The following is a 27,809-nucleotide window of genomic DNA, read 5'->3' as shown; positions in this document are numbered from 1 at the left end:
CCATTTGTTTATTTTTGTTTTTATTTTCATTAGGAGGTGGGTCAAAAAAGATCTTGTGATTTATGTCAAAGAGTGTTTCTCATATGTTTTCCTCTAAGAGTTTTATAGTGTCTGGACTTGCATTTAGATCTTCAGTCCATTTTGAGTTTACTTTTCTGTATGGTGTTAGGGTGTGTTCTAATTTCATTCTTTTGCATGTAGCTGTCCAGTTATCCCAATAACACTTATTGAAGAGACTGTCTTTTCTCCACTGTATATTCTTTTTTAAAAATATTTTTTAAAAATTAATTAATTGAGTTATTTTTGGTACATTGGGTCTTTGTTGCTGCGCGCGGGCTTTCTCTACTCTTCATTGCTGTGCGCGGGCTTCTTATTGCAGTGTCATCTCTTGTTGTGGAGCACGGGCTCTAGGCATGTGGGCTTCAGTAGTTGTGGCTCACGGCCTCAGTAGTTGTGGTTCACAGGCTCTAGAGCACAGGCTCAGTAGTTGTAGCTCACAGGCTTAGTTGCTCCACGGCATGTGGGATCTTCCCAGACCAGGGATCACACCCGTGTCCCCCTGCATTCACAGGTGGATTCTTAACCACTGCCCCACTAGGGAAGTCCCTCCACTGTATATTCTTGCCTCCTTTCTCATAGATTTGGTGACCATAGGTCTGTAGGTTTATCTCTGGGCTTTCTATCCTGTACCATTGATCTATATTTCTGTTTTTGTGCTAGTACCATACTGTCTTGATTACTGCAGCTTTGTAGTATAGTCTGAAGTCAGGGAGCCTGATTCCTCTAGCTCTGTTTTTCTTTCTCAAGATTGTTTTGGCTATTCAGGGCCTTTTGTGTTTCCATACAAATTGTAAAATTTTTTGTTCTAATTCTGTGAAAAATGCCACTGGTAATTTGATAGGGATTGCATTGAATCTGTAGATTGCTTTGGGTAGTATAGTCATTTTCACAATATTGATTCTTCCAATCCAAGAATATGGTATATCTCTCCATGTGTTTGTGTCATCTTTGATTTCTTTTATCAGTGTTTTATAGTTTTCTGAGTATAGGTCTTTTGCCTCCTTAGGTGGGTTTATTCCTAGGTGTTTTATTCTTTTTGTTGCATTGGTAAATGGGATTGTTTCCTTAATTTCTCCTTCTGATCCATCATTGTTAGTGTATAGGAATGCAAGAGATTTCTGTGCATTAATTTTGTATCCTACAACTTTACCAAATTCAGTGATTTGGTAGTTTTCTGGTGGCATCTTTAGGATTTTCTAAGTATAGTATCATGTCATCTGCAGACAGTGACAGCTTTACTTCTTTTTCAATTTGGATTCTTTTTATTTCTTTTTCTTCTCTGATTGCCTTGGCTAGGACTTCCAATACTGTGTTGAATAATGTGGTGAGAGTGGACATCCTTATCTTGTTCCTGATCTTAGAGGAAATGCTTTCAGTTTTTCACCATTGAGAATGATGCTTGCTATGTGTTTGTCGTATATGGCTTTTATTATGTTGAGGTAGGTTCTCTCTGTGCCCACTTTCTGGAGAGTTTTTATCATAAATCGGTATTGAATTTTGTCAAAAGCTTTTCCTGCATCTATTGGGATGATCATATGGGCTTTCTCCTTCAATTCGTTAATATGGTTTATCACATTGATTGATTTGTGTGTATTGAAGAATCCTTTTATTCCTGGGGTGAACCCCACTTGATCATGGTGTATGATCCTTTTAATGTGCTGTTGGATTCTGTTTGCTAATATTTTGTTCAGGATTTTTGCATCTGTGTTTATCAGTGATACTGGTCTGTAATTTTCTTGTCATATCTTTGTCTGGCTTTGGTATCAGGGTGATGGTGGCCTCGCAGAATGTGTTTGGGAGTGTTCCTCCCTCTGCAATTTTTTTGGAAGAGTTTGAGGAGGATAGGTGTTAGCTCTTCTCTAAATGTTTGATAGAATTGGCCTGTGAAGCCATCTGGTCCTGGACTTTTGTTTGCTGGAAAATTTTTAATTACAGTTTCAATTTCATTACTTGTGATTAGTCTGTTTATATTTTCTAATTCTTCCTGGTTCAGTCTTGGAAAGTTATACCTTTCCAAGAATGTGTCTGTTTCTTCCAGGTTGTCCATTTTTATTGGCATATAGTTGCTTGTAGTAGTCTCTTATGATCCTTTGTACTTCTTTGGTATCAGTTGTAATGTCTCCTTTTTCATTTCTAATTTTATTGATTTGAGTCCTCTCCCTTTTTTCTTGTTGAGTCTGGCTAAATGTTTATCAATTTTATCTTCTCAAAGAACCAATTTTATTGATCTTTGCTATTGTTTTCTTCGTTTCTATTTTATTTATTTCCGCTCTGACCTTTATGATTTCTTTCCTTCTACTAACTTTGGGGTTTTTTGTTCTTCTTTCTCTAGTTGCTTTAGGTATAAGGTTAGATTGTTTATTTGAGATTTTTCTTGTTTCTTGAGGTGAGATTGAATTGCTATAAACTTCCCTCTTAGAACTGCTTTTGCGGTGTCCCATAGGTTTAGGGTTGTCGTGTTTTTGTTGTCATTTGTTTCTGTGTGTTTTTTGATTTCCTCTTTGATTTCTTCAGTGATACCTTGGTTGTTTATTAGCATATTGTTTAGCCTCCATGTGTTGGTGTTTTTTATAGTGTTTTTCCTGTAATTGATTTTTCTTTTTTTTTCTTTCTTTTTTTTTTTTTTTGTGGAACACAGGCCTCTCACTGCTGCGTCGTCTCTCGTTGTGGAGCACAGGCTCCGGACATGCAGGCTCAGTGGCCATGGCTCATGGGCCCAGCTGCTCCGCGGCATGTGGGATCCTCCCAGACCGGGGCACGAACTTGTGTCCCCTGCATCGGCAGGCGGACTCTTAACCACTGCACCACCAGGGAAGCCCTGATTTTTCTTTTAAATGCCCTTGGTATTGTTTTCTTTTTAACTTATTTATTTTAATTTATTTATATTTGGCTGTATTGAGTCTTTGTTGCTGTGCGCGGGCTTTCTTTAGTTGCCATGAGCGAGGGCCTACTCTTCTTTGTGGTGCACAGGCTTCTCATTGTAGTGGCTTCTCTTGTTGTGGAGCACGGACTCTAGGCACACAGGCTTCAGTAGTTGTGGCATGCAGGCCTTAGAGTGCAGGCTCAGTAGTTGTGGCACACGGGCTTAGTTGCTCCTCAGCATGTGGGACCTTTCTGGACCAGGACTTGAACCCGTGTCCCCTGCATTGGCAGGTGGATTCCCAACCACTGTGCCACCAGGGAAACCCTCCTGTAATTGATTTCTAATCTCATAGCCTTGTGGTTGGAAAAGATGCTTGATACAATTTCAGTTTTCTTAAATTTTCCAAGGCTGGATTTGTGACCTAAGATGTGATCTGTCCTGGAGAATGTTCCATGTGCACTTGAGATGAAAGTGTATTCTGTCATTTATGGGTGGAATGTCCTATAAATATCAATTAAATCTATCTGGACTATTGTGTCATTTAAAGCTTGTGTTTCCTTATTTATTTTCTGTCTGGGTGATCTATCCATTGGTGTGAGTGGGGTGTTAAAGTCCCCCACTATTATTGTGTTACTATTGATTTCCCCTTTTATGGCTGTTAGTATTTGCCTTATGTATTGAGCTGCTCCTATGTTGGGTGCATAAATCTTCATAATTGTTACATCTTCTTCTGATTAATCCCTTGATCATTATGTAGTGTCCTTCCTTATTTCTTGTAACAGTCTTTATTTTAAAGTCTATTTTATCTGGGTTGAGTATTGCTACTCCAGCTTTCTTTTGATGTCCATTTGCATGGAATATCTTTTTCCATCCCTTCACTTGCAGTCTGTATGTGTCCCTATGTCTGAAGTGGGTCTCTTGTAGACAGCATACATACGGGTTTTGTTTTTGTGTCCATTCAGCGAGCCTGTGTCTTGGTTGGAGCATTTAATCCATTTACACTGAACATAATTATCTAGATGTATGTTTCTGTTACCGTTTTCTTAATTGTTTGGCGTTTGTTTTCGTGAGTCTTTTTCTTCTCTTGTGTTTCCCACCTATAGAAGTTCCTTTAGCATTTGTTGTAAAGCTGATTTGGTGGTGCTGAATTCTCTTAGCTTTTGCTTGTCTGTAAAGCTTTTTATTTCTCCATCAAATCTGAATGAGATCCTTGCTGGGTAGAGTAATGTTGGTATTTGGTTGTAGGTTTTTTCCTTTCATCACTTTAAATATATCATTCCACTCCCTTGTGGCCCTCAGAGTTTCTGATGAAAAATCAGCTGATAACCTTATGGTGATTTCCTTGTATGTTATTGCTTTTTCCTTGCTGCTTCTAATATTTTTTCTTTGAACCTAATTGTTGTTAGTTTGATTAATATGTGTCTTGGTGTTCTTCTCCTTGGGTTTATCCTGTTTGGGGCTCTCTGCACTTCCTGGACTTGGGTGACTATTTCTTTTCCCATGATAGGGAAGTTTTCAACTATAATCTCTTCAAATATTTTCTCAGACCCTTTCTCTTTCTCTTCGGCTTCTGGGACCCTATAGTTCGAATGTTGGTGTGTTTAATGTTGTCCCAGAGGTCTCTGAGACTGTCCTCATTTCTTTTCATTGTTTTTTCTTTATTCTGCTCCTCAGCAGTTATTTCCACCATTCTATCTTCAGCTCACTTATTTGTTCTTCTGTTTCAGTTATTCTGCTATCGATTCCTCCTAGTGTATTTTCCATTTCAGTTATTGTGTTATTTATCACTGTTTGTTCTTTTAAAATTTATTTATTTATTTATTTATTTATTTTTCGTTGCGTTGGGTCTTCGTTGCTGCGCACGGGCTTTCTCTAGTTGTGGCGAGTGAGGGCTATTCTTCATTGTGGTGCGCAGGCTTCTTATTGTGGTGGCTTCTCTTGTTGCAGAGCACAAGCTCTAGGCATGCGGGCTTCAGTAGTTGTGGCACGTGGGCTCAGTAGTGGTGGCTCGTGGGCTCCAGAGCTCACGCTCAGTAGTTGTGGTGCATGAGCTTAGTTGCTCTGTGGCATGTGGGATCTTCCCGGACCAGGGCTCAAACCCATGTCCCCTGCGTTGGCAGGCGAAGTCCCAACCACTGCGCCACCAGGGAAGTCCCCATCACTGTTTGTTCTTTATTTCTTCTAGGTTCTTGTTAAACATTTCTTGTGTTTTCTTGATCCATGCCTCCATTCTATTTCTGAGATTTTGGATCATCTTTACTATCATGACTCTTAATTCTTTTTCAGGTAGGTTGAGTATTTCCTCTTCATTTATTTGGTCTCATAGGTTTTTACCTTATTCCTTCATCTGTAACATATTTTTTTGTTGTCTCTTTCTTTTTTATTTTTGATGGGCGTGGCTGTGTTCCTGTCTTGCTGGTTGTTTGGCCTGAGGCATCCGGCACTGGAGTTTGCAGGCAGTTGGGTAGAGCCGGGTCTTGGTACTGAGATGAGGAACTCCAGGAGACCTCACACCGATTAGTATTCCCTGGGTTCTGAGGTTCTCTGTTAGTCCAGCAGTTGGACTTGGTGCTCCCACCACAGAAGCTCAGGCCTGACCCCTGGCCTGGGAACCAGGATCCTGCAAGCCACATGGAAAAAAAAAAAAAAGGCAACAAACAAAAAGGAGTAGAACAATAACAAAGAATAAAAAATAAAGTAAAACTAGAAAAATAAAAAATATATTAGAAAAATATATATAAATGAAACAACAATAACAAGGCATAACAGAACCACAACAGCAAAAAAAAAAAAAAAAAGCCAGAAAAGGCCTTGGCATTGGGGGTTGCAGGGGAGGGGGCTTAGGCTTAGGACCTGTGCAGCCAGAAAAGGCCTTGGCGGGGGATGCGGGGCCTAGGCTCAGGACCTGCACAACTGGAAAAGGCCCTGGGGGGTGGCGGGGATGGGGCTTAGGCTCAGCATGGCCGGAGGGGGCCCCAGAGGGCAGAGGTTCAGGCCCAGGATCCCAGCACGCTCGCTGGGGCCTGAGCGGGCAGGGGAAACGCTGGCTGAATTCTTCTCTGATACCCCGAAGGTCTCGCCCTGTCCCTGCTGTTCCTCTCACATGGGTGGGCTTCTCCGGACACGGGAACCCCTCCCCTCCTCCAGCTGCCCCTCAGGAACACCAGCCCCGTCTGACCTCCACTTCTACCCCCTCTCCCTACCACATCCTACCTGGTCACACAGAGGTTCCTCCCATCCTCTTAGGTGTCCAGGGTCCCCCACCAGCACCTGGTAGGTGCCCTAGTTGTGAGGAAACGTGAACTCTGCGTCCTCTTACTCCGCCATCTCGACTCCGCTGCCCATGGTCTCCTGTTCTAAACTATAATTTCTGGAAACTTCTATTTTTTTTTTTTTTTTTTTGCGGTACGCGGGTCTCTCACTGTTGTGGCCTCTCCCGTTGCAGATCACAGGCTCCGGACACACAGGCTTAGCAGCCATGGCTCACGGGCCCAGCCGCTCTGCGGCATGTGGGATCTTCCCAGACCGGGGCACGAACCCGTGTCCCCTGCATCAGCAGGTGGACTCTCAACCACTGCACCACCAGGGAAGCCCCTGGAAACTTCTATTTTGATTTGAGGCTTGATCAGATTCAGTTTAGATTTTTTTTTTGACAAAAGAGTAGCTCATAGGTGGTATTATATATTTCATACTGCATCAGATTGTGAGAAACATACTGTCTGGTTGTCTTTCTTTTATGATGTTAAGATTGACTAGTGGGATCAGCCTAATCCATCCATCAGAAAGCCCAGCTTTCAGCTAATAGTCATTGATGATCATTGCCCAGATCTGTTATTTCATTAGGGGTGTCTCAATATTAAAATAATTTTTTAAATTGTAAGACTAGTCTATGCTCATTGAAAAAAATTTGCAACATAGAAAGATAATCATCCAAAAATAACCACCCGCCTAATTCCCCTACCCCAATTACAGTTAACATTTTGGTGTATTTCCTTTCAGTCTTTATTTTGAATTTCTGCATAGTATTTCATTCTGTATTTAAACACTGGGTTGTTTAAAATTTTCATTATTATAAATAATGCTTTGATAAAATATCTTTGTCTTATGATCTTGTCTAAATGCAGATGATTCCCTCAGAATAGATTTCCAAATTTTAATTCATGGGTCAGAAAATACGAATTATTTAAAAATTCTATATATATATATTGTCAAACTGCTTAAATAAAAATGCCAGCTGTTAAAGAAAAAGATTGTGCTATAAATATTATGCACAAGTATTAGTAGGAGCTAGACAAGTGACTGTTTTTCTAAGGTCTCTAAATTATTCAGTACCTCATAGATTGAGGAATTTTGTTCATAAAAATATAATGGTTGTAGACCCTTTATTTCTATATCCTAAGTAGGAGTTTATGGTTTAAGGATTTTTCTCAGTATTAATTCTTCCCTTGAAGTCTCAGGGTGGTGGGGGCACTGCCAAGCTTTTTTTTTTTTAATTTATTTATTTTTGGCTATGTTGGGTCTTCATTGCTGAGCGTGGGCTTTCTCTAGTTGAGGCGAGCAGGGGCTGCTCTTCATTGCAGTGCATGGGCTTCTTATTGCTGTGGCTTCTCTTGTTGTGGAGCATGGGCTCTAGGCATGCGGCCTTCAGTGGTTGCAGCAGGTGGGCTCAGTAGTTGTGGTGCACAGGCTTAGTTGCTCTGCGGCATGTGGGATCTTCCCGGACTAGGGCTCGATCCTGTGTCCCCTGCATTGGTAGGCAGATTCTTAACCACTGCGCCACCAGGGAAGCCCCAAGCATATTTTTATATGAGTACTTTTGCCTTCTATGTAAAAGTGTTGAGGAAACCAGGCTAACACTTCAAATGCAGGGGTCAGCTATAGCAGCAGTAAAGACTAAGGTCAAGAGCTCAACATTCAAGTGTACCTTCTTGAGAAAGCAAGGTTATCTCTAAACTTGAAAAGAAATTGCTACAACTTGAGTAGGGACAGGGCGCTTGTGTGGCTTCTCTGCAACAAAGAGGGCAGTTTGGTATTGTGGTACTGGCTTTGGAGTCTAACAGACTTGGAATCATATCTTAACCCCAGGTATTTACAGGATTGAAGCCTCTGAGCCTTTATTTTTTCATCTGTTTGTAGGACCCAGTGATGTGTGCCTTTTTTAGGGTTGCTTATACTTAGGAAGTATCAACATAGTCATTAGGATTTTTTAGTTAGAAGCTATCACTAGTAGAATAAGGTTATTAAGTCTAGTACCTGAGAGAATAAGAATTTGTTTACTGAATGAGGCATATAGGGTCTTTTTATTTCAAGAGTATTTCAAATTGAACACCTGCCTCACACCATATACAAAAAATATATTGAAGACGTAAATGTAAGTACTAAAACTATAAAACTGTCTTAGGGGTAAATTTTTTTTTTTTAACAATTCCTTTGTGAATTTTATTTATTTATTTATTTGGCCACACCGTGCGGCATGTGGGATGTTAGTTTCCTGACCTGGGATCGAACCCGCATCCCCTGCGGGTTGGAAGCAGAGAGTATTAACTGCTGGACCGCCAGGGAAGTCCCTAGGGGTAAATATTCATGACTTTAGATTTGGCAGTGGATTCTTAGATATGACACCAAAAGCACAAGCAACGAAAGAAAAAAATAGATAAATTGGACTCCATCAAAATTTAAACTGTTGTGCATCAAAGAACACTATCAAGAAAGTGAAAAGAAAACCTACAGAATGGGAGAAAATATTTATAAATCATATATCCGATAAAAGTCTAGATTTCAGAACATACACAAAATTCTTACCACTCAACAACAAAAAGGACTCAGTTAAAACAAAACACTTGCATAGACGTTTTCTCTAAGAATATATACAAATTGTCAGCAAGCACATGAAAAGATGATCAACATAGTTAATCATTAAGGAAATGTAAGTCAAAACTATGAGATACCACTTCATCCCCACTAGAATGGCTATTAAAAAAATGAAAATAACAAATGTTGGTAAAAATGTGGAGAAATTGGAACCCAGGTACACTGTTGGTGGGAATGTAAAATGGTGCAGCTGCTATGAGAAAAAAAGGAATGAAGTACTGTCACATGCTATGATATAGATGAAAACATATGTTAAGTGAAAGAAGTCAGTCACAAAAGCCCACATATTGTATGATTCCATTTATAAGACACGCCCAGAATAGGCAAACACATAGAAACAGAAAGCAGATTAGTGGTTGCCTAGGGCTGGGATCCTGGGGGGAAAAGGAGAATGACTGCTAATGGGAACCTGTTTCTTTTTTAGTTAATGAAAATGTTATAAAATTGGTAGTGGTGATAGTTGTACAACTCTGTGAATATACTAAGAATAAACTAAAAGCCATGAACTGTAATTCAGTGAATTATATAATATGTAACTTTATCTCAATAAGGGTATTATATTGAAACAAAAAAGAATAGTGACAGCAGAGTCAGGATGGATATTGAAAGTTTGAAGATAGCAGAGAAGATGTGAAACAGTCTCTGGGAGAGTAGAACAATAAACTGACTATGGAGACATATTAGGATTGCTAGGCTGTATTGAGGGGCCGCTTGAGGTTTTTGGTCTTAAATATATTGTGAGCACCGTCAGCACTATTGTGCTGCTTAGGTAGGGGCACATAATAGGTGGAGAATTGGATTTAACCAAAATTGGGTTTTGCTAGGGAGTACAATAGAAATTAGAAATAAGTTGAGAAAATATTCAGGGGAATGGTTGGTAGAATAACCATGAGATCTAAGTTAGGTAAGAAGGAAAGTGAGGACATGACAGGATGATGGACAGTGAAAAGGTGATAGCCTGGAATTAGACATCCTAGTGGGACTGAAGGATTATTGGAGTTAGGGTATTAGAAGGAGTGAGTTGGAAAAGATAGGTGGTGGTGATGTTGGAAGTGGCATGATTATTATTGACAGGCTCAGTCAGGGTTCCTCACTGGAACCACAGAACACAGAAAATGAATCGAATGTTTTCCTTACTTCTCCCAAGGATGGTACATAACTGGTTGGTACTATTCTAGATGCGGAGGACAGAGGTTAATGCATTACATACAATGAATGCCTGAGGACATTAGGCTTACTTCTCTCTCAGAAATCCCACTTGAGAAAGGCTGAGATGGTATGATCCATGGGAGCTGATAGCGAAAAGGTAAAGGAAGTGAGAGGACAGATACTGAATGAATCATAGCTTAGGTTGAACTACAGAAACTGCAACTTTCATATTCTTCAGTCTAATATGTACATATTAAAATCACCAAGAATGATGGCAAGACTGGCAAAAAGAAAGACAGCAAGTGATATGTTAAAAGTTTCAACGAATGGCCAGGAAAGGGGGTGGGGTGGGTGACCAGGAGGATAGTAGATGACTTCTTCAAGGTGGAGCAGCAGGCGTAGCAGAATGGTTTGTGCTTCAAACCAGGTTTTCCAGTAGTCTGGAAGCAACAATGAGGAGTAAGAGGATATTTACCCCATCTCCAGGTCAGTGGTATTGTGTTGTAAGGAAGAAGAAACAACCAGTACCTGAGAAGGTACAAGGAGAAGCAGTATGCTCAGAGGACAGCCATCTTTCAGTTCGAGCAAGAAGATGAAAGAACTTCCACAGAGAGGGTTAAGAATATTGAGGATTTTTTTGATCACTGACCCTAATTCCAGAGGGCAGAGTCATTTTGAGAGCAGGAGAGGGAGACTGAGTCATACTAGAAAAGTGCCCCCAGATGACGGATTAGAGTCGTGGGATGAGAATCTAGGTGGTGAGAGAAGCTATGGGAAGCTTGAATTTCTTGGGGGTGTCCAAGGTAAACAGATTTAAGGCAAGATAGAATTAGACATGTTTATCTCCGCAGTGCTAGTCAGTGGAACTGTCTGCAGTGACAGAAATGTTCTTTATTAGTAGACTCAAACATGGTAGCCACTAGTCACATGTGGCTATTGAACGCTTGAAATGTATACTTCATGTGATGAAGACCTGAATTTTAAATTACATTTAGGGGGCTTCCCTGGTGGTGCAGTGGTTAAGAATCCACCTGCCAATGCAGGGGACACGGGTTCAAGCCCTGGTCCGGGAAGATCCCACATGCCACGGAGCAGCTAAGCCTATGTGCCACAACTACTGAGCCTGCACTGTAGACCCGTAAGCCACAACTACTGAAGCCTGTGCACCTAGAGCCCATGCTCCGCAACAAGAGAAGCCACCTCAGTGAGAAGCCCGTGCACCGCAATGAAGAGTAGCCCCTGCTCACCACAAGTAGAGAAAGCCCACGTGCAGCAATGAAGACCCGATGCAGCCAAGAATAAAATAAATTTATTAAAAAAAGAAAAATAAATAAATTACATTTAATTCTAATTAAGTTTTAAATTTAAACAGCCACGTGTGTCAGAATGGTAGATAATGGTTAGTTCTGTTGATAGCCTTTTTGTTGGGACTACTCTCATAGGGAAGGCTGGCAGTATTGAGGCAGACAACATGCAGGTGGAGCAGGCCTTCCCTTTTTCCCCTAACATCCCACTGAGAAAGTGCTAAGCTGGAGGATTGGCGGTCTTAGCAGGAACGTAAACAACTCTGTGGCCTCCCATTATTTTCTGCTGATGTGGTTTTGAGGTTAAGGGAGACAAACTGAGAGTAACCACTGTCATGCTGCCAAATCTCTCTTCTTTGTATATATAATTTTCACTTAACTCAGGGAGCCATTGTCTTCACTGTTTACAGTTCAAGGCCATATGTTTTTATTTTTGATTGCTTGTCTGCTTAGGGTTTTGGAAATAAGTGTGTGCTGATGTTTACATAGTATTGGTAATTGTTCTGTAATGCTTTGGTTATTGTTCATTTTGTCTGTACAAATTAGTATGGGAACCACTTAAGACTAAGACCTAACGCAAATTATAGATAGGCTGGTAGGTATGTTCTAAAGATGGGCTTAAATCTTTGGCTAAGACTAAGAAATAAATTTGGAAGACTAATAATGAGAATTACATAATAATAAACAACTAATGATAATCTGAGTGCTTTCTGTGGGCTGAACACTCTTACAACTTATTTGGATTATTTGATGTGATCCTTACCAGAACCCATGAAGATAGATGCTATTATCAAGTCATTTTGTGGGTAAGTCACCTGATACTCAGAGAGCTTAATTAACTTGCCTAAGGGAACACAGCTAGTCGAGTCCTAGCCTGGAGACCATTTTGTCCAACTCTAAAGTTGGTGCACATTATTCCACTGTGTGCCACTGCTTCTTTGTATCTTAACAGTGCCAAGCCAAGTCCTAAGTGCAGTTCCTTAGGGCGTTTTCCATCCAGTGGTATATTAAGGCCTGAGTTAATGGTCGTAGGTTTATAGGTGGCTCTCTCAGCTCTCAGTGATGTTCCTCCTTTCTGTTTTGCATACCTTGCCCAGGTAGTTGCTTTCCTGGTAGTTGTCTTCAGACTCCATCGTTCCCTTTTGAAATCTTTGGCTGTTGTCACCAGCAACTAAGTTTTTGGATTTAAGTTTCATACTAAATTCTCTGCCTGCAGCTTAGTTAAAATGGCTCTCTCAACACTCATAAACCAGAGTAGCAGACTCCTTTAGAGCAACTTACACGTTTCTTCTTTGTAGGGGCAGTAGTTTTTAAAGGAAAAAGGTAGCTGCAGGGGCCAGTCCAGTCTGCTCTGATCATAACATTTAATAATAGAATTAGCATATAAGTCTCAGCCATCTGCCAAGTCTCTTTTCCACCTGCCCACTTAGCACTTATCACTTTCTCTCTTCCCTCTTACCCTCTTTTTCTCTTTCCCTTTACCCTCTTATTTCCCAGGAGAGCAGCCTGCTCTTATAGAAGAACATATATTACTTTAAAGTAAAGCTCATATTGCACTTCTGGTGCCATGTTTCTTTGTTATTTTAGCTTTGTGATCTTTGTCAGTTTATTTCATCATCTATAAAATAGAGTTAGCGATATATGCCTTGCCAGGACCATTGTAAGGATTAGAGATTATGTTTTTTAAGTCCCTGGCACAGAGAAGGTTCTCATAAAACAAGAGCCCCTTTTTCCTGTGAATCCATTGCTATGATTTAAATTGACAAGTATTTATTAGCATCTAATCTATGCTAGACTCTGCTGGGGATGGTGAAGAGATCAAGACAAAAGCCAGAATCTCTGAATTCAGAAGGTTGTGTGATGTAGAAAGGAGACTGACATATAAACAAATAACAGAAATGTGCTAGGTGCAGAGGTATATATAAAGTGCTATAAGCAATTAATTCCTTTTCCAGCCCTGTTTGTGGAGTGGTTTCCAAGTATTTCTTTTGGGAAAAATCCTTGGTAGTCAAGATGGGTAATAAATAGAAAGAGAGAGAGAGGGAAAAAAAAAAACCTTAGAGGTTTCTGTAATCAGAGATGCAAACATTTTAAGAATTGATTTCAGCACGGCACTTGATAAAATCTCTCATAAAGTCCTTGTACATAAGATGGAGAAATGTGGGCTGGCTGATAGAATAGGAGGTGGATTTTGAAGGTGGTTATACAACTATGTCCAGGATGTTTTTCTCCTGCAGTACTTTATTTTTATTTATAAAATCTCTGGGTTGGAGGGAACCTTAGAAATAGATCATCTCCTCTAACTTGTGCCTAAGGCCTTGCTGTAACCTGATCTCTTTTTCTCCCTTTGAATTTTTTTTTTCATACCCGTGATTCATTTATTTTTTAACTGGAAGTTTGTGCTTCTTAATTTCCCTCACCTATCTCTCTCCTCCCCCCACAGCCGCCACCCCCCACCTCCCTGGCAACTACCTGTTTGTTTTCTGTATTTACAACTCCTTCTGTTTTGTTATGTTTGTTCATTTGTTTCACTTTTTATATTCCACATATAAGTGAAATCATATAGTATTTGTCTTTGTCTGACTTATTTCACTTTGTATAATACTCTCTAGGTCCATCTATGTTGTTGCAAATGGCAAGATTTCTTTTTTTATGCCTGAGTAATATTCCATTGTGTGTGTGTGTTTGTGTGTGTGTGTGTGTATATATATATGTGTATATATATATATATATATATATAGCAAAGATTTCAAAAGGGAACGATGGAGTCTGAAGACAACTACCAGGAAAGCAACTACCTGGGCAAGGTATGCAAAACAGAAAGGAGGAACATCACTGAGAGCTGAGAGAGCCACCTATAAACCTACGACCATTAACTCAGGCCTTAATATACCACTGGATGGAAAACGCCCTAAGGAACTGCACTTAGGACTTGGTTTGGCACTGTTAAGATACAAAGAAGCAGTGGCACACAGTGGAATAATGTGCACCAACTTTAGAGTTGGACAAAATGGTCTCCAGGCTAGGACTCGACTAGCTGTGTTCCCTTAGGCAAGACTGGAAAACAGTGATATATATATATCACCTCTTCTTTATCCATTCATCTGTTGATGGATACTTAGGTTGCTTCCATATCTTGGCTATTGTAAATAATGCTGCAATGAACTTGTGGCACATACATCTTTTCGAATTAGCATTTTATTTTCTTCAGGTAAATACTAGGCCTTTTAATTTTGTGTGTGTGTGTGTGTGTGATACGCGGGGCTCTCACTGTTGTGACCTCTCCCGTTGCGGAGCACAGGCTCCGTACGCGCCATGGCTCACGGGCCCAGCTGCTCCGTGGCATGTGGGATCTTCCCGGACCGGGGCACAAACCCGTGTCCCCTGCATCGGCAGGCGGACTCTCAACCACTGCGCCACCAGGGAAGCCCGCCCTTTTAATTTTTAATTCAGTAGTACAGAAAACTATATAGTGAAAAATATGCCTGCCTCCTCTTCCAGTCCCCAGGTGTCCCTGTCATCCTCCCTAGAGATAAGACATTATTAATAGTTGCTTCTGTGTATGATCATGTTTTATTATATGTATCTCTTTACACCTTGTATTATAGTTATTTGAATGTATGTGCTGTCTCCCTTAGTAAATTGTAAGCTCCTTAAGAGCAAGAACCATGCCTCATAATTTCCTATATCTCCCCAAACTTACACATTGAAGATTATCAATAAATACTTGCTTGATTAAGTATTTAAAGGAAATTTGGACTAGGGGAAGACAGGCTTCTCTGGTAACATGCCACAGTTTTCTGTGTCCTTGGCCGTATCTTTAACAGTCATTTTTCCCCAGTGACTTGGATGAACATGTAGAAAGCATGCTTGTAATATATGCAGATGACACAAAGCTGGGAGAGCTAATAACATCAGATGACAGAATCAAGACTTCACATGATCTCAACTGACTGGAATGTTCAACTGAAAAGAATAGGGATAAATATAAAGTCCTGTTAGAGGGGAAACATACCCAACAACTTAGTTACCCAAGTAAAGAATTAGGAGACCTGTCTTGATAACATTTTTGAAGATGATTTGGAAGGATAGGGGATAGATCTTAATTGCCTTTACGCTCAGTTTAAGCCAGTAGAATACCAGGATTGTCAATAAAGTAAACACAGCCTTGGCTGAATTAGTAGAATATGAGTCCAGACAAAGCAGCTTGTGGTTCTTGTGTTCTCTTTACTGGTCAGACTGCTTGTTGGAATATTGGGTCCATTTTGAGGTGCCACACATAGAAGACTGACAAATTGGGGTGTATGTAGAGGAGATTAACTAGGAAGGTAAAACATGGGTATAGGAATCAGACAGATCTAGACTGTTCTGGGTTCTTCTGACTAGTTGTGATAGCTTGGCAAAGTCAATTCCTTTGAGTTTGTTTTCATACGTTTAAAATAGGGCAGAATAATAATACCCATCTCCAGAGGATCATTAAAAGGATTAGAGCTACCCTAGGCCCTCAAAGGTTCTGCAGTCCAAGTCTTATTAGTGATTGGCTTAATGACTAGATATAGTACCTGTTTTGAAGGTGGTTACATTTTAGTGGGTCAGACAACTGAGTAAAACCAAGATTGTAATGTAGCTTGTTAAGTGTTCAAAGAGCTGACTTGTGGAAAAGGGGGTAAACTTATTCATACAGCCCCCAGTAAATGCAGATTAAGCCAGAATTGTTGTGTAGCGGTAGAATGGGTTTACCTAGGAGGAAGTGAATTCTCCTCAGTGAATGGATATAGTTGAGACTGTTTAATCACTTGTCAGGGTTGCTTATAGAGGCATTTATATGAGTGGGGGGTTGGACTAGAAGGATAGGTAAACTATGGCCAGCCAGGAGTCAAATGTAGTTAGACATCTGATTTTATAAAGTTTTATTGGAACATACCACACCCAGTTATTTATAATGTTGCCTATGGCTGCCTTCCTGCTATAATGCAGAGTTGAGTAGTTATGACAGTTAAGGCGATGTGACATATCGCCTTCCAAGCCTAAAATATTTACTACCTGGTCCTGTACAGAAAAATTTTGCTAACCCCTGGTCTAGGTAAATGCTTCACAACCTAAATTATTTTGTGAACTGATAAGCTTTCTAAATTCTCTGTCATGGGGATGTCAAGTGTCAGGAGGGACAAAGGCAATATTTGAAGTGAGATGGTCACAGTTCTTCTTGTTAACTGCAAGGAATGAAGACTGGAAAACAGTTGGTTAATTAACTTCCAAGACCCTTTAAGAGAGTATGATTTGATAAACAGACACCTTTTGCTATGAGAAAAGTATTTGTATGCCACTTGGACTAAAGTTGTCTATACCCACTAGAATTAGGAGGTGGTCCTATTGTAGTGGAAAAGACTGGTTGTGTTAACTGTTCTGAGCTCTCATTTTCTCACTTGTAAATGGAACACTTTTCAGTTTTGTAAAGATTGGAGCTAATGTGGGCACTCAGATTTAGCTGTCATTGCTATATATCATAAAGCATCTTATTGGAGTATATGTGTCACAAAGACAGAGTTTTCAATGGGAAAGTATAAATCCTTCCCCCTAGTGCTGCAAGTTAGGATAGTACACAAAAACCTTTCTTGGTGTGGACTAGATTTTTAGATCTAATGGCAAGTAGAGGAAAAATAGATCTCATTAGCAAATATGGGAATATCTTGCTGCTGGCAGTTTCAGTCCATATTATGCAAGTAATATTCTCTGTACTAGAAAGGCAGAGGTTTCCCAGACAGTCATCTCTCCCAGTGGAATAGGATTTTAAACTTTTCTTCTTCAAGTACATTTTGTCTTTTATATTTAGAGTCTACTGCCAACTAACAGTTTTTCTTTTTTGTTTTGTTTCTTTTTGTTGTTGTTGAAAGTGTTGACTCGGAGACAAAAAGAGACTAAGAGAAAGAGCAAGAGTGACAGTGGGACAGCTGCTCAGATTTCCCTAGACATTGACAAGTAGGTATACTGTGTTTACAGAGCTCTTGCTTATTAACACATACCATCACTTAGACCGAATAAGAGACCAATTTCTCTCTTACCCTGGGTTTCTTCGGCCTGGCAATCACTTTGTTGCTTTAATGCCTGTATTTCTTTTTCATATTCCCAGTTTATGTCAGCATAAGCGGGTGGCCTCTGTATCCCTTTTTGTTACTCTGAAAAGACCCTGCCACTCACTCCACTTCCACATTGCTCTTAGCTTTCTGTTTTCTTTGAATTTGCATATTGGTGTTTGGTGCTTTGGGGAAGCAGTGTGCTATTTTGCAATGTAATGGTACAGAAGTTGAGTTGCAAGAAGTTGGGCAATATTGAAGACTTCCTTGGGTTGTGGGTTGCAGCTTGACTAAGAAAGCACATTCATTACAAAGGGAGGCAGGGGCAAGGGGTGGGTCAGGTATAAGTGCTGCCTCCTGAAAGTAAAGACATCACCAACAATACATTAGGGCAGTTAGTCATTAGAAACATTTATCTTTGAAACAGAGATCTTATCTTAGATCCTAAATTTCATGGCTGCCTTCCCTAATCGAGTTGAGCAGAGCTCCACTTGCTCCTTTTGGAATCCTTCTGTCATGCAGTCATTTTTCTAGGGCTGTATTCACACTATTGCAGTAATTTTTTTCCTTTCGTTTTTGACATTTCTGTCTCCGTGGCTAGTCTGTGAGTTACTTGAAGGCAGATACTTGCCTTCATTCATGTTTATATCCCCGGCATCTAATAAAATGTGTGTGAGACAGCAATAACAATAATACCTGTTTGTTGAGCTCTTAATATTATGTGCCAGCCGCTGTGCTGGGTGGTTTATTTACTTTGTAGCTATCACAATAGCTGATAAGGTAGTATTCTTTCTTTTTTAGAAATAAATATAGAAACTGAAGAGAAATTATACGTAACTGGTTAAGATCCTGTGGCCAGAACTGGCAAAGTCTACCTGACTCAAAAACTTATGCTTCTTTTACAGTGCTGCCGTCTCTCATGTAGTAGGGGGTTAATAAATGCTTTTTACATTAATTAATAAACCTTGAAAGGTACACTAGTGTAGCTTTTCTCATAAGTCACGAGTTTTACTTGTATTCTCTCTAATGATTAATTACTTGAGAGACTTATTTCTCCTATTTTAAAGACCCTCCCAGAGAAATTTTTCCATAAAGGCAATCTAAATCTTTCTGTAGTAACCGAATAGCAACAGCCAGAAGGAGAAGCTTTGGAAAGTTTTCTTTAGCTTCTTAAAACTAAGATGATTTTATGAGTCAGGCAGACCTGGCTTCTGACAGTTATTAGCTATAGGACTTCGAGGAGAATAGTACCTTCCTAATAGGGCCCACCAATTAATTGAGAAATTGTGTTTAAAGGGCCTTGTACCAGTTCTCACCACAGAGAAAATACTTCATAAATGTTCATTTTCTTCCTTTGTCTCCAGTGATTCCATTTTTGCTGATGCCTAATAAACCTTACCTCAGGGACACAATTTCCTCTTTCCACAAACTCTACGATTATAAAAAGATAAAAATAACTGTATATATGAAGTTGTGCAAAAGCCTCTGGCAGAACCACATGGTTTTAGTAACTTCCTAGTGGATGTTGCAGGTTGTAGAATTAAGGAAGTCAGCATATAGACGGACTTGATATACTAATCAGACAAGTTCATCTACCGTGGTAAAAATGTCATTTTGATTTAATGCTCTTGGTGTTCCCTTTTCTGTCTAAATTTTAACTTCTCTTTGAAGAAAACGATTACACTTAATTTGAGAAGAGTTTGACTGAAGTCTGGAGAGCAATTAGCATTGTTTGAGATAGTTAGAAGAGCTGATTTCATTATCATCCCACTGCCACAACAGCAGGGTAAGAGAAACAGCCAGGGAAAACCACTAATCACTCAGTCCTTTTGATTGGCATTGGGTTAGTTTTATTGGCGATCCTGCTGAGCGAATCTGCTTTGGTTGACATGTCTTCTTCACAGAATAACTTTAAGACATAAAAACACAATTTGAGACGTATCTAGGAGCACAGAGGCAAAAGCAAATCTTAAAACTGCCTTTTCTCTCTTTCTTCTGATTGGCTAGGAATGAGAAGTGTTATCTCTGTAAATCCCTAGTCCCATTCAGAGAGTATCAGTGTCATGTAGAGTCCTGTCTCCAGCTTGCAAGAGGTGACCAAGGAGATGGGCCTGAAGAGAGTGATAGAGTATGCTCAGCTGTGGAGGGGAAGCGTCCACAACGGCTGAGGAACCCAAAGGTATGTGTGGAGTGTTTTAGGAAAGGTTACCTAACCCTCCACAGTTCTGTTCTGGGCTTTTTTCCTCCCTCCTTCCTTCTTCTTCTGTTTATCTTGAAATAGGATTTGTGCTTTTTAAAATTATTTTTTCTTTTAATTAAAAAGTAATATATACTCATTGTAGAAAATATGGGAAGTTCAAAAAAAAGTATGAACAATAGCGAAATTATCATCCATAAGTTAGTTACTCAAAGATGACATCTTCTAGTATTTTGGCCTATTTTTTTCTAGTCTTTTTTTAATGCATTTTAATGTAATTGACACCATATTATATATGTACCTATACACATATGTGTACATACGTATACTTGTATGTGCATATGTATATATACACTTACAATTGTAACATAAACACCTTCCTGGGTTTATTTTTAAACTGTTTTTTAAATTACTCTTAATGTTTGTATCGCACAGTCAATTAACCGTTCTCATATTATTGGACATTCAGATTGTTTTCCAGTTCTTCTGTATTATAACGCTGTGTTTAAAACATTAATCAGTCTTTGTACCACTGATTATTTCCTTAGAATAGATTTCCTGAAGTGGAGCTCTTAGGGCAATGGGTATAAACATTAAAATCTCTTGAAACATACTGCTAGATTACTTTCCAGAAAGTATATCCAGTTGTATACCCACTGCCAGGAACATACAGTCAACTCTGTTGAACACCTCATGTGCCTAGCCTTATTAGGAAACTGTAGGATGTGGTCCTGGTCACTGGGAAGATGTGCCTTCTGGGCTTTGTGATTAGAGATCAGGAAGAGCAAGTCTTGGCTTAGAGATCAAAGATAAAGCAGCAGCTCCATGTCCAAGGCTTACTGACATAGCAGTCACTGAACACTAAGATGGAGAAGCCATTATCTGTCATGATGAAAAAAGAATATGAAGAAAAGTATGAAGAATCAGGGGAAATTATCTTTTCCTTATATGAATGGGGTGATGTTTAGGTGGTAATTTGGAGTTAGGGCTTACGGGTATGTGCTTATACCATAGAGCTAGTTTTTTCTCTGTCATCGCTGCCTCTAGAAGCTAATTTGAAACTGTTATTTTCTATTTTAAACCTCTCCAAATCTATCGTAGGTCAAAGGTTACTGTTCTCTAATACGATCTTGGTGGAATAATTTGCCTTGACTCTGGTATCCATTCTTAGATATATTCTTGGCATAAAGACGTATTCTTTTAATCATATTTGCTTTTTTACTGTGTACCCTCGTTTATTAGAAAGCAAAAGACTTTCCTACAGCTGTACCCCTATACCTCTTCTCTCCTGGAGATAGGTGTGATCTGGGCTAAGGAAGTTGTATTTTAGACTCTGTGTAACCCTTTCATCTATTTTTCTCTGTCACAGGAAAAAGGCTTCAGTGAAGGCCGACTCCTTAGTCTCTTGGAACAGTCTGAGTACAAGACTACAGGTGAGGATCCCAGGACCAGTTTTCTGAGCTTCTTTCTGAGGCCTTCTAGTAAAAATAGCCACTACCAACTCCCCTGACTTTTTGCTAGAGTTATGTGGTTGCACATTTGACCCAGTCAGCCAGCCTTTGAGACTTGGTCTAGGTCATCTCTCCCTAAGGAAGATGAAATACTCTGTCTTATTTATCATGTATTTTGTTTCAGCCTCTATAAAGCTTGAACTTTCTACTTGCCTTTTGAACTGGGGAAAAAACATTTCCAAATCAGAGTGGAATGTGGTACAAGTCCTAAGTACCTCCTAAAGGAATAGGCATTGAAAACTAGTCATTACTGTCATCTCCTAATGTTTTGTGCATCATTCATGTTACCTTTAGCATAGTGTCTCAACCTCTGCTCCTGAGGGACTGTAGGAAGTAATTCTGTCTCTGTGCCTAATATTTAAGGAGGAGTAGAGTGGATTGTTTAAGAGCATTGCATAGAGTTAGTAATACCAACTTCATAGATTGAAAGGATTATATCTAGTAAAGCTCCACACATATTCCCTGACGTAAGTAGGCTCTTGATAAATGTTAGCTGCTATTATTACTGTTGTTGTTGTTAATAGTTGCTATTGATGAATTTACTAGATGTAGGTGGAAGAGGAACTTTTGCTTAGGTCTGGTGAGATTTGCTTCCCATCTAGTTCTAATAGTTCATTCCGAACAAGCAAATCTGTTGTGCCTTCTGATGACTATAAAAAGGCAGCCTCTCTGAGCCCCATAGCCTGCTGCCTTTAGGTCAGCAGGTTGTGAATCTCTTCAGGTAGCAGATTTCCCTTGGCAACTCCTTGTTCCTCAAGTCCAGATTTGAAGTAGATTTATTCAGTGGTTATTCATTCAAAAGTGTTTACCTCTGTACTTTTGCAGGTAAGCCTGTTGGATGCTAATGCTCACATTCCATTGGTCTGGGGATTGGGGATCTGAGCTACCTGGATAAGCCTGATGAAGAGCAGTGCCCAGAACATAGGAAGCACACGATCAGTGAAAAGTGTTATGATTACACCACCACTAACAACATTATTACTTTTTCTGTCCTATCACAGATGCAGAGATAAAGACCAAGTTTTCAGAGACAGGAGCCTTCAGGTGAATTGGGGTGTGCATTGAAGTGTGGCTGACAGCAGTTCTAGAAAAGTACAGCCCTGGTCCTATGTTCTGTGTATAGTGTGATATTCAGACTGTTGAAGTAGAAAACTGTGGAACTGTGTGACTGCTCTCTGTATAACTCTGTGCCTGCCATATATCTGGGCTGAGAATTGGATAACTACCTCAAGTTCATTCATGGTGTCAGAACAAGCAGAGGAAAAGCTGTCTTACTCCTCTTTGCCTCTCTATCCCCCCCCAACCCTTGTCTTCTGACTTAAAATTCAAGCAGCTTGGGAATTTGGGTCTGAATCCTCATTTCTTTACTACCCAACTGTGTGGCTTTGGGTATATGATTTACCCAGTGTCCTCATCTGTGAAAGGGAAATGATAGTACTTATCTGATTGGATTATTCCAAAGATTACATGAAATAATAGTATATGTAAATACCCCTGGTACACATACTTAGTGCTTATTAGTAGGTGTATATTGAATTCTGATTTTTTTCTCCTTCTCTCTAGGGTGCCTTCACCAGGGGTAGAAGAGGCAGGTTGCAGCAGAGAGATACAGAGTTCCCCTGCACATCTCGACTTAAATGAGTCTCCCATCAAGTCTTTTGTTTCTATTTCAGAAACCACAGATTGCTTAGTGGACTTTAAAAAGCAGCTTACCGTCCGGTCAAGTAGCCGGACACGGACCAAAGCAGGCAGAGGAAGAAGGAGGAAATCCTGAATTTCTAGGGTCTAAAGGTTGACAAAACCATTAGCAATAGGGGTGGGCCATGTTCATTAAGCCTTAGTGGTCTCCAGTTCATTGTTATGCAGGTTTTGGCCCTGCAGTTTCTACCACCAGCACCCACTCAGTGTTCTGGTTTTTATGTTTTCTATAAGCTATACAGACAACTGTGTGTAGTATTCTGTTTTATAACAGTCTGTTTGAATTCACTTGTGGTTAAAAAGAAAATTTAAATATATTTATCTATGTTTGTATGAAATTTTATTTCAATAAGATTGAGATTTTCCTTTTTTTCTCTGGGCTTAGGGGAGGGATATTTTAATTATGGAGCTAGTTCTCAGGCTCATAAATTGCATGTTTCGGAATGAATTCCATTACTGGTCTCTGACATACTGCCTATATTCACAAAATGTGTAGTGCACAGTTCTGAACACTGTGTGGTTACTCTTGACTTTCTCTGACATCATTCTGGAAGATGCCAGGGCATTGAATTCTACTTCTGTTCTGCTGTCCTTAACATTCAGTGACTTGTCATCTCATCTTGCTGCCTCACCCAGTTAAGAATTCTCAGCCAGAGCATAGGACCTTTGAGGGATATGTCTGACAATTCTTGCCAGGAGTTTGTAAGTGAACTCTAAGTTATTAGTACCTATACAATTACTTTTGCTTCCTAGATTAACCAGTGGGGATGCCTTGTATATTCATCTGCTAAAACTGAGATTGGTTCTCTTGCCATCAGAGGTCATAGCAGCAACAGGAAATAACTTCTATTTGAGTTCATTAGTAGAGGAGTGCACATTCTCAACCACATTACCCAGGACCTTCCAGTGAAGAGCAGAGATGTGGTCTATCCTCAGTGCACAGGCAGACTCCAAAGATGAGAGGATGTTGAATGGCAGAAGCAACTGCCTGAGGGAGATGACCAAACAAGGATGTTGAGAAAGCTAGCCTTGGCCCAAGTTGATTTGAAGGTGTAGTGGGAGATGGTATGAGGTGGCTGCCGACCAGGAAAGGATCCTGGGACAAGATAAACAGGGCACCACTCACACTCTCCTAACTTCTGATTTACCAAGTCCAAAATTTTCTTTTCCTTTATTTTAAAACAAACATGAAGTGTGTGTTAGACTGAGGAGTTCAGAGATAGCTAGATGAAGGCACAGCACAGGCCTTTAATGCATTGTTTCCTGCCTAGCTGCCTTTGCGCACAAGCTCTTTGAGTTAGAAAAAGGCAGGATGGCAGGCTCACCATGTCTTGGTGTTGGATGGCACTGACATTGTGGCCAGCATCACATTAATATTGCTGTTATTTTTTGAGCAATTGCTATGGTTCAGGCAATGTGTGTAGCTTCATTTATTCCTCACAGCAACCTTATGAGGTAGGTATTATCCTCCCCAATTTTCAGATGAGGAAACAAAGGTTCAGAGTAACAAATAAAACCACTTTTTGTCCATGGAAGTGAGACCACAGTGCCCTGCCTCATCAGTCCTAATGAAAATGCTGTATTTTGACTCTAGTACTGATTATTTTCCTGTTTTCCTTCTGAGAAATAATTTGGCCCATCAGCTTAACTCTCACTAGTTTTCTCTTAGTAAATGGCAATTTATTGGAGGTAAAGTTCCATAAACAGGGAATAGTATGTTTATCTCTCTGCCTGAAGATAAGAAGAGATAAAGGGCTGATTCTAGAAAGTGAATTATTTAACTTAAAATTGAGCAGTCTCCCTAGAACATGGATCATTGGCAAATTGTTGGAGGAGGGTGTGGATCAGCAGGATTAGTACTGGTCAGCTTATTTATTAACTAGTGTGGAGTGAGGGGGAAACAGCCATCTCCCCAGGCCCTCCCACCTCTATCTTTGGTAAAAGCTGCTCATTTGTCTTATTCTCCCAATACCAGCGGTTTTGTGGGAGGGGCCTTAGTAAGACAGTGAAGAGACAAAGTCAGTGAAAAGAGTATGACATCAACCTGAGTCTGAACCCCTGCTTCTGATACAAGTTAACCTCTGTGAGACCTAGTTTCCTTTTCTATAAAATGGGAAAAATCTTACAGGGTTCTAAGGAGTAAGATAATGTGGGTAAAAGCACAGTATCTGTCTCATAGAAGGTGAGTGAATGGCAGCATTCGTTACTCAATGTGATGCTAGTTTTGTATGTCGTAAGTAGTGTTACAGTGAGAGGAGGAAAAGCCAGAGAGGGGTGAAGAGCAGATGTGAGAGGTTACAGTTCGACTACCTTAGTTCCATCAAGCACCAGCCTTCCACAGCAAGCTCGGGTGTTTAGAGCTTGCCTAGGACCCCTGGGTTTTTGGGTTTTGTTTCTTGTTTTTGTTTTGCTTCTTCCGAAAGATGGGAAGCAGCTGTTCTGATGGTGTTGTCAACTCATGAAGAGCTGGGAAGATCCAAGAATTTCACAAGCTATTGTGATAAATTGGGAAAGAGAAGGTAACCTTTGTGTTAGGCACTGTGGTTGTGTTATTTCATTTCATCCTTATCACAGCCCTCTAGCAGAGGCACTGCCTTGCCCATTTCCCCTGGGCACTTACTGTTCTATTACATACCCGCAGGGTCCTATTGCAAGAACCTGTAACTCTCTGCCTTAGCACTTCTCTAGGCTAGTGTGTGGCACAGGCTGGGAGTGCCAGGGAGCGAGGGCCCCTGAGGCAGCCATCAGCCAGTAAAAGATGGAAGTTGGAGGATAAATTCTCCAGCTTCCTCACCTTAGGTGGATGCATTCTATCTGTCTCCCAGAGTTCCCCTGTGGGATTGAGCCTCAGTGGCTCCCAGCAGCAACTTAATTTTGTATGCTCTATTGGCTTCCTTCCCTTCCTATCTCACTTCCAACTCCCCTGTCAGTGCTTCCTGGATCAGGGCTGGGACTAGGGTGAGGGGCCCTCACTCTTGGGTTCATGTAAAGGCAGCGTTGACACTTGTGTGAACCTAAGAGGGATTCTCTACATTTTATTGCTAGGCACTTCACATGCATTGCCCTAATCCTAATCCTGGCCTGATTGCTTCCCAATTAAACCTTTTGCACTCAAATTAGGTCTGCTTCTGGAGGAGCCCAACCTAAGGCATTAGTCTCCATGTTTTATACATGGAAAACTGAGGCTCAGAGAAGTGAAGGAATTCACCTAGGTCATACAACTGGTAACTGAGATGGGATTCAAACCCAGGTCTGTCTGACACCAGTGCTGATTCTGTCTACTATACCATACTACCTCCTACTTCCCACTTGAGTCACAAAACTCAATGGAAATTTTAAGTTTGGGTGGGCTCATTCTCACCTGTGAGGCAGAGAAGCTTTGGCCCTAAGTTGATTTAGAAGGTGGGAGTTGGGGTGAGGGGAAGGCAGGTAAGTAAGTAGATGGTAGTACCAAGTGGGAAGATGGAAGAATGTATAAACCCAGAGTGGAAAGGCTGCTGAAGCCGTATGTACCAGGAAGGCAGGAAGAGGTTACTTATTTCCTCTCAGTTTCAAAAGCCCTGGACTATTGAGGTTGTGGGAGGGCTCTTCAATTTAACAAAAATTAACTGATACCTATCCCACGTTAGATATAGAACTGGGCCCCGGAGCTCCAAAGGTAAATAAGAATCATTCTTTGGGAGCCCATAGTACAGTGGGGGGAGACAAACAGATTCTTTTAATAGACTGTAGTTTATGCAATGATACAAGATCAAGACACTATGGGATCAATAGACAGGTTGCTACTCGGCTGGGATTAGGGCCAGGAGGAACTTGTCTAGGAAGGCTCCCAGCACTGGCGATGTCTGATGTGTAATTTAAAGGATAAGGAAAAGTTAGGTGAAAAGGCTGGAGAGCGCAAAGGGAGAGTCATTCCAGACAGATCAACATAAACAAAAAACTAACAGTAAGAAGCAGCTTGATGGGTATAGGAGAGCTGCAAGGCACATTGGAGTAAAAGGGCATGGAGAGAATAGCAGGAAGCTTATTGGGGCCTGAGTGCCTGGCCGTGGGGCACTGTGAGCTGTGAGAAGCAAGCCTATGAGCACATCGGAGCAGGGAGGGCCTGGCTCTCATCCCAGCCATGGTACCTGGGCTACAGCCCACCTTTCCCCCAGCTGACTGCCTCTCCCCATTCCTTAGTTCCTCCTGGACAGCTGGAGATTGGCACTAAGGGGCTATGAGGAGCCTTGTGAGGACTTGTCCTTCCCCTTTTTTGGTCAATGGCCATCTGGTGTCTGAAGAGAACTGCTGATCCTTGCTGTGCCTCTGCTACAGTTACGGCTGTCATCGTTGTTCACAGATCTCAAGCCCAGACTGCCTCCTCCTTCCATAGGCCCTGACACAGACCTTCCCTGACACTCTGCCTAGGGTGTTGGGACCCCTGCTGCTGGGGAAATAGACATAGGTTTCTAGAAACACAAAGAGCCCTGGCATTGCTTATCAGGGGTGTATCCTCACCCTGGCTCAGGAGACTGCAAACTGACTGTCAGCATGAATCACATTCACATTCAGTTCTATATTCTCTCCCCACTAAGAAGTTGAGAGAGACTGGAGCCCCAGGCTAGGCAGGATGTATGTTTTGAATGATGGCCAGTCTATCCTCCCCACCCCCATTCCCAATCTCAGAGCCTACATGCCTGATTGCTACACAGTGAACTGTGCAGGAGGGCTGATAGGTGGCATGTTTCCAGGCCCAGTTATGCCAAAACTGATTCAACAGCCATCATCCCTGGTCTCCATCCTGGTGTCATGTGGAGGCAGAGTACTGTTTATGGTTAACGGTAGGGTTACTGTTGATGAGGTAGCCTGGAGTTTTAAAGTATCTGCTCACCAATTTCCCTGGAATGAAAATTGGTGCAGCGTGTCTAGTCTCCTGCCATGGCGAGTATCTTAGTCCATTTGGGCTGCAATTAAAAAGTACCACAGACTGAGTGGCTTATAAACAATAGAAATGTATTTCTCACAGTTACGGAGGCTGGATGTCTGAGGTCAGGGTGCCAGCCTGGCCAGATGGTCAGATGAAGGCCCTCTTCCACGTTG

At 40.8% G+C, this 27,809-nt stretch overlaps 1 protein-coding gene across 6 annotated transcripts in view; it reads left to right on the top strand.

Moving 5' to 3' along the window:
* UIMC1 (ubiquitin interaction motif containing 1) overlaps positions 1-23,044 on the top strand; it is a 138,442-nt gene extending 115,398 nt beyond the window's left edge. For 4 of the 6 annotated variants that reach the window (XM_060144302.1, XM_060144297.1, XM_060144298.1 and 1 more), the window contains 5 exons: positions 17,142-17,226; positions 19,329-19,500; positions 20,888-20,951; positions 22,031-22,073; positions 22,593-23,044. In XM_060144302.1, the coding sequence (XP_060000285.1) occupies positions 17,142-17,226; positions 19,329-19,500; positions 20,888-20,951; positions 22,031-22,073; positions 22,593-22,803 (575 nt within the window). In that variant the 3' untranslated portion in view covers positions 22,804-23,044. The remainder of the gene's footprint in view (positions 1-17,141; positions 17,227-19,328; positions 19,501-20,887; positions 20,952-22,030; positions 22,074-22,592) is intronic. The other 2 variants (XM_060144301.1, XM_060144300.1) reach the window with 2 other exon arrangements.
* The last annotated feature ends 4,765 nt before the right edge of the window (positions 23,045-27,809 follow it).

Source organism: Lagenorhynchus albirostris, chromosome 3 (assembly GCF_949774975.1).
Source record: "Lagenorhynchus albirostris chromosome 3, mLagAlb1.1, whole genome shotgun sequence".
Classification (NCBI taxonomy): Eukaryota; Metazoa; Chordata; class Mammalia; order Artiodactyla; family Delphinidae; genus Lagenorhynchus; species Lagenorhynchus albirostris.
The sequence above is the reverse complement of the archived record's forward strand: the minus strand, read 5'-3'. Positions and strand labels throughout refer to the sequence as shown.